At 46.4% G+C, this 13,076-nt stretch overlaps 1 protein-coding gene across 1 annotated transcript in view; it reads right to left on the bottom strand.

The window, feature by feature from the left end:
- PCSK5 (proprotein convertase subtilisin/kexin type 5) overlaps positions 1–13,076 on the bottom strand; it is a 409,642-nt gene that overhangs the window by 93,507 nt on the left and 303,059 nt on the right. The window contains 1 exon segment of the mRNA XM_039910756.1: positions 6,333–6,435. Within this exon segment, the coding sequence (XP_039766690.1) occupies positions 6,333–6,435 (103 nt within the window).

Here is a 13,076-nt window from a genome sequence, read left to right as displayed (position 1 = left end):
TTTTGGGGTAGTTTACTGTTTTAATGGTCTTGTTTCTGACAAATCAGACCAGGAAAAAATTCCCTTCTCAGAAGTGCCATTAGTTGACAGATTAGGCTTCTGGCTATAGATAAGACCACAGATAATTTTTCAAATGATTTAATCTGCTTGATTATCTAAGTTTTTAAAAACTTGGTTGGGAATTCAGTTTGCATGAGTTGTAAATGATATCTCTGAAATATGGGCTCATTCTAAGAATATTATAGTTCTTATTTTGTATTTTTTATTTCATATGTCTGTTGCCAGTTCTCCATTCCCTTTAGGCATTGAACCAACTGAAGGGCAGGGACCATGACTGAATTAGTGCAGTACTCAGAAAATGCAATAAATAACAATATTGTAAAAAAGCACCAAAGGAGAATAACTGAATTGAGACAGGGAAAGTAGACTACAGCTCTGCACACAGTAAGCGCTTAATAAATACTACTGCTACAACTGATATGTACCCTGAAGGGCACTCAGCAAATATTTCTTGACAGTGATGGGAAGCAGCCTAGTCTAGTGGAAAGAGCACAAACCTGGGAGTCAGAGGACTTGGGTTCTAATTCTGACTCTGTCACTTGTCTGCTGGGTGACCTTGGGCAAATCTGTTCTGTGCCTCAGTTCCCTCACCTACAAAATGGGGGTTTAGTACCCATTTTCTCTCTTACTTGGACTGTAAGCCCCATGTGGGACCCATTTACCTAGTATCTACCCTAGTGCTTAGTACAGTGCTTGACATAAAGTAAGCACTAAACAAATACCACAGTTATTATGATACTGAGTAGCCCTTTCTCTGGAGAAAAAGAGTCTGGAGCTCTAAGAGTCTGTTCCCAGGCAGGGTTTCTAAAGACTAAGCTTTCAACTACAACTAGGTCACAAATTAGAATCAACTGAAAGTTTTAGAAAGCATTGAAAATATCAGAAATCAGTCAATCAGTGGTATTCATTGAGCACTTATAGTGTGCAGAGCAGTGTACTAAATGCTTGGAAGAATACAACAGAGTTGGTTGTCATGATCCCTGCCCACAAGGAGCTTACAGTCTAGAGGGAGTTTAGACATACCTATCATCTTCAAAAATATTTTAATACCTATGGGGTGCAGAGCACTGTATGAGGTGTTTGGGAACTGGGGGTTTGAGAAAAAGGAGTTTACAATCAAATCTACTCTCTCACCCAGCAACCCACATAATCTCTCACGCCTCCCACCTTGTCTAGTATACCTGCCCATTCAGCTTCTTCCACCCACCTGCATTGACACGTTCACTCCCAAATCTTGGTTCCTTCCAATTTCTGCCTTCTCTGAATCAATCACTCAGTGACAATTATTGAGCACTTACTGTGTGCAGAGCACTGAACTGCTTGGGAGAGTACAATATAGTAGGTAGATGTGAACCCTACCCTGGACAAGCAGCTCCCCAAGGCTTCCAATCCTCTTTTCTTTGTCATTTTCTTTCTTCCCTATCTTCTTTCCTTTGTCTCATGCTAGTTCCCTGTATTTCTTTTACCCAGTATCTTCCACCTTTTCATTCTGTTTTTCCCCTTTGTCCCCCTTCCCAACTCCCATTTTATTCACCTCTCCCTTATTGTTTCTTTTTGCATTTCCTGTCTGCATTTCTCTTTCCTGCTCTCGGTTTCCCTCCTGCTTTCCTCTCTGCTGTCCTGCTCTTTTGTCTTTTTGTCCTACTGTGCCCCTGGGAACAGCTCAGCTCTGGAGAGGCACCTTTGTGCCAAGCGACTGAAAGAAAGGCAGGACGCAAGGAGTTGGGTAGCCAGCGGGAAAGGAAAATGAGATGCTCCTCAGTGTCTGCATGTTGCCTCCAGCAAGAGAGGGCCCAGCCTTCTTCTGAACCTGGAGTAGGTAAGGCTGAGAGGAGAGACCTGAGAAACTTCCCATATGTTCTACCCATCAGCCCATCTCCAGACTTGCCCTTGTGAGGTGGAACCCAATGGAGAAATCCTTAGGCATGAACCGGCTCACCCTGGCTCATTGGCCGCTGACACGGGATAGTGACACGGGATAGAGTGGGCAGGTGATGTGCATAGTATTGGCTGTCTTCCTGGCCATTTCTAGCCTGGCAGAGCTGACAGAGCAGGGTATAATGGGAGCAATAAATGGGTGGGGCGCGGGGAGTGGGGGAGAATGTACTGTTCCCTTCCCATCCTCTTTGGGGAAACCTCCTATACTGAGATTAATGTCACTGCCTTTACCTACGCCTAATGCACAGCCTTATCTATCTAATTCCTTCCTGGTGATCTCCCCTTGCTCCCTTCCCTCTCTCTCTGCCCCTTTCCAGTCCCCTGAAGCCCCACAAGTGGGGCTGTAGTAGATACTCCGCCCCTGTTGCCCACTGCTTAGTACAGAGCCCTACACAGAGTTAGCACTCAGTAAATACCGCTGACTGTGATTGCTTCGGGGATAATGGATTTTGCAGGGGCCCCATGTGAAGAGTGAGGTCATTCCATCCTTGCTGCATTTGCTGACATTGGATCTGCCTCCCCATCTTGATGGATTAGCACCTGGTGATGTGCCTTTCCACACAGCCAAGGGATTTAGGGACAAGGTAAGGAGAGGGAAGAACAGGTGAGGGGGGTGATTCTCCAACCCTGCTTTTCACTCTGCAGGTTTGAGACTTCTCTCGCCTTCCTGACTCACTGAAGCTGAACCGGGTTGTCTGGGGCTGCAGCTCCTGTGAGCCTCCTGTGCGCTTTTCCTGACCTCAGGGAGCCGAGAGAGTTAGCATGGGATAGTGGAAAGAGCACTGGCCTAGCAGTCAGAGGGCCTGCGTTCTAATCCTGGCTCTGCCACCTGACTGCTGTGTGACCCTTGGACAGGTCCCTTCACTTCTCTGTGTCTCAATTTCCTCATGTGCAATACATGTTCTCCTTCCTTAGACTGTGAGCCCAGTGAGGGGCAGGGACTGTGCCCAACCTAATTATCTTGTATCTACTCCAGTGCTTAGCACACTAAGCATTTAACAGATACCGCCATCGTCATTATTATTATTACTCCACGGGAAAGGGAGTGATTGGGAGAAAAGCATGCTCCATCCGGCCCCTCCTGGGAGTACCTTTTGGTTAGGATTGGGGTGGCAGCAGCAGCTCACTCACCTAGGGGCCACACTGGGCAGTTTTGGGAACCCCACCTAACTCTAACCCTGGAACCCCTGGGCTTCAGTCTCATGAGTTCCTGCATTCATTTGGCTATCAGTCAAACAATGGTATTTATTGAGCACTTACTGTGTGCAGCGCACTATACTAAGCACTTAAGAGAGTACAATATAATAGGGTTGGTAGACACATTCCCTGCCCCCAAGGAGTTTTCAGTCAAGAGGTGAAGACAGAGGCACTGGGAGTCAGAGGACCTGGGTTCTAAGCCTGGCTCTGCCACTTGCCTGCTCTGTGACCTTGGGCAAGTCCATTAACCTCTCTGTGCTTCAGTTTCCTCATCAGTAAAATGAGGATTCAATGCTTATTTTCCCACCTACTTAGACTGTGAGCCCCATGTGGGACAGGGACTGTGTCCAACCTATCTTGTATATACCCCAGTGCTTTGAACAGTGCTTAACACATAGTAAGTGCTTAACAAAGCAGCGTGGTCTAGTGAAGTGTGGACCTGAAAATCAGAAGACCTGGGTTCTAATTCTGGCTCTGCCACTTCTCTGTTGGTAATCTTGGACAAGTCACTTAAATTCTCTGTGCCTCAGTTACCTCATCTGTAAAATGGGGATTAAGACTGTGAGTCCTATGTGGGACAGGGACTGTGTTCAACCTGATTAGCTTGTATCTAGCCCAGCACTTAGTTCAGTGCCTGGCACATTGTAAGTATTTAACAAACACCATAAAAATGTCATTAAAAATGAAATAAACTTATAGGATAGATACACAATGCTGTGGGACTGCGGGTGGGGTGAATATCAAGTGCTTAAAGGGTTCAGATCCAAGCGCACAGGCAACGCAGAAGGGAAAAGGAGCAGTACGCTTTAAGCGCTTGATATTCACCCTATCCTCAGCCCCACGGCACTACGTACCTATCCCATAACTGATTTTTAATTTTTTAATGGCACTTTTTATGATCACAAGGAACAAGGAACAGCCCAACTGTGCCCAATGTGATTGGCTGGTGTGACAGGCTGGTGTCCAGGCCAATTTAAAGTGCAAGAATCCAGTGCGGTGGAGTTGGCAAGAGTAAAGAGAAGCCCCAAAGGGCAATATAAGGAGCCATACTCATATAAGGCCTAGTAGTATTTCCCTGGAAAGAGCACTTGTTCAAGCCTAATCCCTGGAGACTCAGACTCCCTCTTTGCACTGACAAGGATATCCACTACGGGGAGCCATAGGGAAACTGCTGCCGTGTTTAAAACAGCAGGCCCAGCACTAGACTCCCTATGTCTAGAGATGCCCACAAGTCTCTGGAAGATGGTACCGGCTTCTTTCCCATTCCAAATGATTTTTTGAAGCAAAAGCCTCTGGCTTCATGGAAATTTTCCACGGAAGAAGAAAAGTAACAGTGAGTTATGGTAATGCTTAAGCCTTTCCTATGTGCCAAGCACTGTGTTAGGTGCTAGGGTAGATCCAGGATGATACAATTGAAGAATAACTTTCTACTTAGTGGATAATATGTTTCTGGTTGAATCTTTGCCCTCCAAGGGGCTGCGCTTGGCTCAACAGAGATGTCTAGTCCTTTCCTTGAGAAAGGGAGGGATTCAAGGCCCACAGTGGACTCAGGAGAGGAGAAGCTTTGGATATTTTGCAGATCACTAAGGCGTTACAGTTTGTTTTCCCTTTGTAAACCAGGTTTTGTTTTTTGGTTTTTTTGATTTTTTTTTAGAACAAAAAAAGTTTCCAAATTCATTCCTTTCTCCCTTGTCAGGGAAAATGCAGAAATTCCCCAAGGAAGGGAGAGGAGCACTTAGTCTTCAGTCATGCCAGGAGGCTCACACAAGTCAGGGGGCAGGGCAAGGCATCTCAGGGGAGACCTTGCGGCTGCAGTTCTAATCCTTGATTTCCTCAAAAGCAAAGCAGTTGAGTCCCTGGCAAATGTGAGACTTTAGAAACCGACTGACGAATTCATCCGGCTGCGTTGCCACAGGAGAGCTGACAGAGGAGCCAATTCCTTTTCCTGAAGGGGGAGATGACTTGGAGAAGAAAGCCAGCGGCTGCCACCAAGTACAAGCATGGCAGGGGCTGCCAGGCTTTGAACTGGTCAAAGAGACTTTGGATAGACCACCATTCTTCCGATCTTCAAAGCCCTACCCAAATCACACCTCTTCCAGGAAGCCTTCCCTGGCTAAGTGCTCAACTCCCCACCCTAATAATAATAATGATGGCATTTGTTAAACACTTACTATGTGTTAAGCACTGTTCTAAGCGCTGGGGTAGATACAAGCTAATCCGGTTGGAGACAGTCCCTGTCCCACATGGGGCTCACAGTCTCAATCCCCATTTTACAGATGAAGGTAACTGAGGCCCAGGGAAGTGAAGTGACTTGCTCAAGATCACACAGCAGACAAGTGGCAGAGCCAGGATTAGAACCCAGGTCATTCTGACTCTCAGACCCATACTCTACCCACTAGGCCATGCTGCTTCCCTTTTCTCCCTCCCTTGTGTATCGCCTATGCACTTGGCTCTGTACCCCTTACGCCCTTGGACATTCACCTCCCCCAGCCCCTCCCCCCTCCCTCCCCCCACCCCAGAACGTACATTGCCTTATACTCTGCTGCTTCTCCTATCTGTAATTCATTTTACTCTCTGTCTCCCTGACTAGACTGAAAGTTCCCTGAGGGCAGGGATTGTGTCTACCAACTACTGTACTCTCCCAAGAGCTTAGTACAGTGCTCTGCACAGAGTAAGTGTTCAATAAAAACCATTGAAAAGTTGCAGCCCTCTAGGGAGGGATGTCCAGTGAGGTCTCACTACCGTGCAGATATGAGAAGACAGACAAGCAGGCCACCCACATTAAACGGGCATTTGCCTTGACAAAGTCTGTTTGGGTGCAACAGGTGTCCTGGGAAGACCAGTGACAACTTCCTTTCCTGCAGAGGGAGTCATTTCTAGACCAGCCCCTTTCGATGCAGGGAAAGGAACTCAAGCCACTGCATATCCAGATCCACCGGGTCATGAGCCACATTATATTGGACTTCGCTCAAGATGACAAAAGTATTAACGTCATTTCCCATCAGCTCTCTTGTTGGAGTGGGGGAAGGGGCGGCTAGCCAGGCCCTCACCTCCCTCCACGTCTGTCCTGGCAGGGGACACTGAACCTCCACGCTGTGGCACGGGCTGAGGATCCAGACAGACCAAGAGTCACCTACCTTGTGCCAGGACAAGCGATGCAGTCTTCTTTGGTTGGGCCCTGGCACTTGGAACAGGATTCATCACAGGACCAGCAGCGGCTGCTGTCATCGACGTACTCCCCTAGTGAACGAAAGCCATTGTTTGTTTCAGACAGTAAATCCCACAGGTTTGGCAGCCCGAAGGCGGCCGGGGTGCACTGCGGTCACTCGCAAAAGAAGCGAGACACCAGAATGAGACCCCTGAATTCCTTCAGCTGCCAATTCTAAATCACGATCTTACAACAACAACTGCTCCTCTCCCAGGGGCCCTGGGAGTTGGAAACTCATAGAGTTATGAGGCAATGACATGTTTTTGGATGCTGTCGGCACACAGTACAGATCTGAGGAGCAGGGGGGGCTTCTCCCTAAGACTTGCTCTGCTGAGCTCCTACTGACTTGACTGTTACAGTTGAAGGCCTCCTGCCCCTTAGGGGTCCCAGCTGAGACAAAAGCAGAAATAAATACCCACCCAGAACAAGTCTGGCCACCCTGGAGCAAGGAGACTCCAGTCACTGACTGACATTGGGAGTTGAGTCTGGGCTGCCATTTGGCAGATGCGAGCTACGTCTCACCCTGAAAGAAGCACAAAGCTGAGATAGCCAGAGAAGCTTTTCCATAATTGGAAAGAGTTGCTCTTTTCCTATGAATAACACATATGAGGCCTTTCCACAGAAGTCATTCAAGTCTAACACATTTCCAGCAAGTATTAGAAACACTGCGCACATTGGATCCAGCTCACTTACACTGCTTATACACAGATGCCATCGCACCAGTTTTCTTTCCGACACTGACATTCCACTCAGGATTGGCTGCACCAGGCAACCCGAACCGAATCATTGCTTTGCCCATTTCCCGGGCACCAACCATCTTTTCAGATAGAAGTGACCCACTGCACATGACTCTGCAATGACTCTCTAGACTGTAAGCTTGTTGTGGGCAGGGAATGTGTTTGCTATAATTATATTGTACTCACCCAAGTGCTTAGTACAGTGCACTGTACACAGTAAGTGCTCAATAAATATGACTGACTGACCTGGCTGTGAATTCAGATTTCAAAGCCAACAATTCCCTTGCCCGTAGAGCCACACAGTGAGGTTCACCGAGTTCTCGGGAGATCTCAGATCTGAGACCTGATTTCCCAGTGGACCAATAACTCAGTATATCAATGTTGGTGGTAGAGCACCAGCTGGGTACTAAACAAGGGAACAGAGAAAAGGAGCCAGAAAATGCAAAATGCGCTGGTTCATTTTCCCCCACACCACACACACACCCTAAATTACCTCCCCTCTACATACTGAACTTTCCCACGTACCAGACTTCTCCTGACTTGCAAGAAAACGCCAGAATTGGAGCAGAGAGCAAGAATAAGAACCTTCTTCTAACTTTGCAGTTTGATATCTCATTTCCAAGAGGCACATAAACAGCTCCAGACATCCCTGACTGGTCTGTGTGTGTTCCTGACACTCTTTCCCCGACAGCATACTCAATAAATAATAATAATTCTAGTACTTGTCAAGCACTGTTCTAGTCACTGGGTTAAATACAAGTTGATTAGGTAGGACACAGTCCCTCTCCTACATGGGGCTCCCAGTCTAAGTTGGAGGGAGAACAGGTATTTGATTTCCATTTTACAGATGTTGAAACAGGCGCAGAGAAAATAAGTGGCTTGCCCATGGTCACACAGCAGAAAGTGGTGGAGCTGGGATTAGAACCGAGGTTGTCTTACTCCTGCTCTATCCAACAGGCCACGCCACGCCCCAGGCTGGAGCACAGTAAATAATCCTTGTTGCCCCACTGAGCACTGCATATTTGTTGTCAGTCTTCATTGCGCAATTAATATTAATGACAAATAAAGGCAAGCTGGGAGCAATCCTTGGAGAAGAAACATACTTGAAGCACATTTCAAAATAATCCTCGGGAAGAGAGGGGAGTTCAGGATGCACGTCTGAGCACTAGGCTGAAAGTCTGGAGGTCTGGTTTTTGATCCGGCCCTTCCCGAGGCTAAACCAAGAGGCCTCGAGCAAGTCACATCATTCTCGCTGTATCTGAGTCTCTAGGTTCCTTGATGTGTTGGAGTAGTAGTAGCACTAGCATTTATTGAGTGTTCACTGTCCAAGCGATTAGAACAGTGCTTGGCACATAGTAAGCACTTAGCAAATACCATCAGTATTATTGTTATTACTTGGTGCTTGGGAAGTGTAGAAGTACCGCATTGATACCATCACTCATCCTATCCCGACTGGATTACTTTATCAGCCTCCTTTCTGACCTTCCAACCTTCTGTCTCTCCCCACTTCAGTCCATACTTCATGCTGCTTCCCGGATTATCTTTCTATAGAAACGTTTTGGGCACGTCACCCCCCTCCTCAAAAATCTCCAGTGGTTGCCTATCAACCTCTGTATCAAATAACCTCCTCACTATTGGCTTCAAGGCTCTCCATCATCTTGCCCCTTCTTACCTCACCTCCCTTCTCTCCTACATCACAGCCCACACACTCCGCTCCTCTGGTGCTAACCTTCTCACTTTGCCTCGATCTCACCTGTTCCTCTGTCGACCCTGGCCCACGTCCTACCTCTGGCCCGGAACACCCTCTCTCTTCAAATCTGCCAATCACTCTTCCTCCCTTCAAAGCCCTACTGAAGGCTCACCTCCTCCAAGAAGCCTTCCCAGACTAAGCCCCCCTTTTCCTCAGCTCCCCCTCCCTTCTGTGTCACCACACTTTTGCTCTCCCCCCCACCCCCACCCCACAGTACTTCTGTATATATGCATATATCTATAATTCTATTTATTTATATTGATGCCTGTTGGGGGGATGTAGCTCAGTGGTAACATGCAGCATTTGCGTGTATGAGGCCTCGGGGTCGAGCCCTGGGTTTTCCATTTTCAGTGCTTAGAACAGTGTTTGACACATAGTAAGCACTTAACACATACTGTCATTATTATTACTTGTTTTGATGTGTATGCATCTATATTTATTTATATTGATGCCTGTTTAGTTGTTTTGATTTCTGTCTCCCGCATTCTAGACTGTAAACCCGGTGTGGGCAGGGATTACTTCTCTTTATTGCTGAATGTACTTTCCAAACACTTAGAACAGTGCTCTGCACAGAGTAAGCGCTCAATAAATATGACTGAATGAATACAGAATAATGAAGCAATATGTTCTCTGCCCACAAGGAGCTTACAGTAACAGTAAAGACAAAAAGGAAAATAATAATGATGGTATTTGTTAAGCACTTACTATGTGTCAAGTACTGTTCTAAGCATTGGAGTAGATACAAGTTAATCAGGTTGGACACAGATCCTGTCCCACATGGGGCTCATTGTCTTAATTCCCATTTTACAGATGCAGTAACTGAGGCCCAGACAAGTGAAGTGATTTGCCCAAGGTCACACAGCAGACAAGTGGCAGAGCTGGGATTGGAACCCATGACCTTCTGATACCCAGGCCCATGCTCTATCCACTACACCATGTTATATTTACAACTCAAGTGGTCAAAATCCATAATTAAGTATACATCGATTCAGGAATGCTGAGGAGGGTTTAAATGCATTTATAAGAAGCAGTGTGACCCAGTGGATAGAGCCCAGGCCTGGGAGTCATAAGGAAATCTTAAAAAAACCTATAAATCCAAGGGGAATCTTAAACAACAACCACCTAGCGGAGACATCAACACCCAGCCTAGTTACCTGCTCACAACCTCATGTTCACATTTGCCCTTGGTAATTGAAATATACAAATTCATTGTTTTTTACACGTGACAATAATTATGTGCAATATTAATCCTGAAATGCCAACACTTTTTGGTGGTGTGTGAGATAATGAATGAGAAGGGTTTTTTTTTAAGTACTTGAGAAAATTTCAAGGCACGTTCTTAGAGAGTGTCAGCAAGACATTGATATTTCCACACACAGTGCTCAGATTAAGAGGGTATCAATCGGCATCAAAGAATCTTACAAGCAGAGGCATAAAGATTAAAGGTCTCTAGGTTAATCCCGGGCAGATCATCATATGTGTAGGGGTTTTATGTATGAACAAAGAAGACTCAGCATTACCTGGGTAAGGTGGAGGAAAGTGTGACCTAGTAGAAAGAGCACAGCCTGGGAGTCAGGAATCCAGGGTTCTAATCCCAGTTCTGCCACCTGTCTGCTGTGTGGCCTTGGGCAAGTCACTTAAATTTTCTGTGCCTCAGTTTCCTCATTTGTAAAATGGGGATTAAATCCCACTCCCTCCTACTTATTCATTCAATCGTATTTATTGAGCCCTTACTGTGTGCAGAGCACTGTACTAAATGCTGGGAAAGTATAATTCAGCAACAAATAGAGACAATCCCTGCCCAACAACAGGCTCACAATCTACAAGGGTGGGGGACTGATATCAAAACAAGTAAGCAGACATCAATAGCATCAATATAAATAGAATTATAGATATATACATATCATTAATAAAATAAATAGAATAATAAATATGTAAATATATATACAAGTGCTGTGGGGTGGGGAGGCGGTAGAGCAGAGGGATTGAGTTGGGATGATGGGGAGGGGGAGGAGGAGCGGGGGGGAAGGGGGGTTTAGTCTGGGACTTAGACCGTGAGCCCCTGGTGGGACAGAGACTGTGTCCGACCTATCTTGAATTGACCCTTGTACTTAGAACAGTTCTTGGCACAGAGTAAGCACTTAAGTACCATAAAAAACATAAAAGAAATCCCCAGCCATATCGGGTGGCTGGAAGCAGCATGGCAGAGCTTCAAGCCAGCGACCTGGGGAATACCAGAGAGCTTTGGCTGATGGAGAACGTTCTGCATCTATTGTGTCGCAGGGTTTGTTGAAAGCAGAAAGCCTGGTTTGTTCAGATAGACTGATAGCCCTGAGCATCCACAGACAATCATCTCTTTATCACTCTGGCCTGACCATTTCACCCCCTCGGCCCTCCCCATCTGGGCATTTCCTGATAGGTGCTACCGACCCCTTTGAGCTATGTTTATTTTGCAGTCCCCAGTGCTGGCTCTCTCTTCCGTGATTTGTACAGAGATGCTTTGAGAAGCTGCTTTGGCACCTCAAAGGTTGGCATCAGAACTGAAAAGAGAGATCTGAAATTGTAGATCCGGCACACATGCGAATGTTTAGGGCTGTCCAGATTCCTTCATGCTTTGGCAATGTGGAATCGGGTTTATTCTTTCCGCTTCCCCTGTGTTTATGATGCCTTTGTCAGCAGCCTGGTTTCTCGTGGGTTTTCAAAGGGTACTTGGAGTGAAGGTGGGGGCCTCAACCAATTTCCTCTGCAAGTGTTATAAGCAACTCCATTAAGTCAACAAGCACCAGAACTCTGAAGGTCTCAATGAAATAACTGGAACATGGCCTAGATGCTATAAAAAGACTCACCATTATTATATCTTATTCTCCAACCTATATGGGGCATACAATGATAATAATGGCATTTATGCGCTTACTATGCGTCACGTACTGTAGTAAGCACTGGAGTAGATAAAAGATCATCAGGTTGGACTTAGAGGCTCCCATTCTAAGGGGGAGGGAGAACAGATATTTCATCCTCATTTTACAGATGTCCAGAGAAGTCAAGCAACTTGAGTAAGGTCACAGCAGGCAAGGGACAGAGCTGGCAATAGAACCCAGGTCCTTTAACTCCCAGGCCCATGCTCTTTCCACTAAGCTGTACTGCTTTTCTTCCACTAAGAGTGGATTCTCTTATAGTTTTTGTGGGTGGGGGGCAGATGGTCAGCTTCTGCCTGGCATTCTCATTTGGGCACAAGGGGTCAGAATGGCTGCCGCTGCAGTCTGGGAGTCCCATTGCCCAAACCTAATTGCATGACCTTCTGGTGCACCTAGCCGGAGTGGGCAGGATCCAGAGTGGAGCATGGGTGTGTGGGAGAGCGGAAAGTACTCTGTCATCCGGGCAATCCAGCTGAGAAAAGCAGGCATAAGATCTTCCACTCAGAGAAGCAGAAAGGGGTCATAGGAAGGTCTCCCACCCCTGGAGCCTTCCCTGGAAAACTGGGTTAAATAATTTATTAACAGGAGGGGAGGGATCAGAGGGCACATTCAAATTCTGATATGCAAAACACTGGGAGAGATACAGAATAATTAGATCAATCAATCATATTTACTGATCACTTACTATGTGCAGAGTGCTATACTAAGTGCTTGGGAGAGTTCAGTACAACATAATTTGCAGTGACATTCCCTGTCCATAATGAGTTTACAGTCTAGATCAGACGCAAACCTTGTCCTACATGGGGCTCACAGTCTAAGGGGGAGGGAGAACAGGAATTGACTCCCCGTTTTACAGATAATGAAGCTAATAATAATGGCATTCATTAAGTGCTTACTATGTGCCAAGCACTGTACTAAGCACGGGGGTAGATACAAGATAATCAGGTTGGATACAGGCCCTGTCCCACATGGGGCTCACTGTCTAAATAGGAGAGAGTAGGATTTAATCATCATTTTATAGATAAGGAAACTGAGGCCCAGAGAAGTGAAGTGACTTCCCCAAGGTCACTTAGAAGATAAGTGGAGAAGCCGACATTAGAACTCAGGTCCTCTGACTCTCAAGCCTGTGTTCTTCCCACTAGGCCACATTGCTTAGGAAACGAAAGCAGAGAAAAGTCTAAGTGCCTAGTCCCAGGTCACCCAGCAGAGAAGTGGCAGTGGCTGGGTTCTAATCTAATCCTGTTCTCTCTCTCTTAGGCTACACTGTGCCT

The sequence above is a fragment of the Ornithorhynchus anatinus genome, chromosome X5, assembly GCF_004115215.2.
Source record: "Ornithorhynchus anatinus isolate Pmale09 chromosome X5, mOrnAna1.pri.v4, whole genome shotgun sequence".
In the NCBI taxonomy this organism is placed as follows: Eukaryota; Metazoa; Chordata; class Mammalia; order Monotremata; family Ornithorhynchidae; genus Ornithorhynchus; species Ornithorhynchus anatinus.
This window is presented reverse-complemented; position numbering and strand designations above follow the sequence as displayed.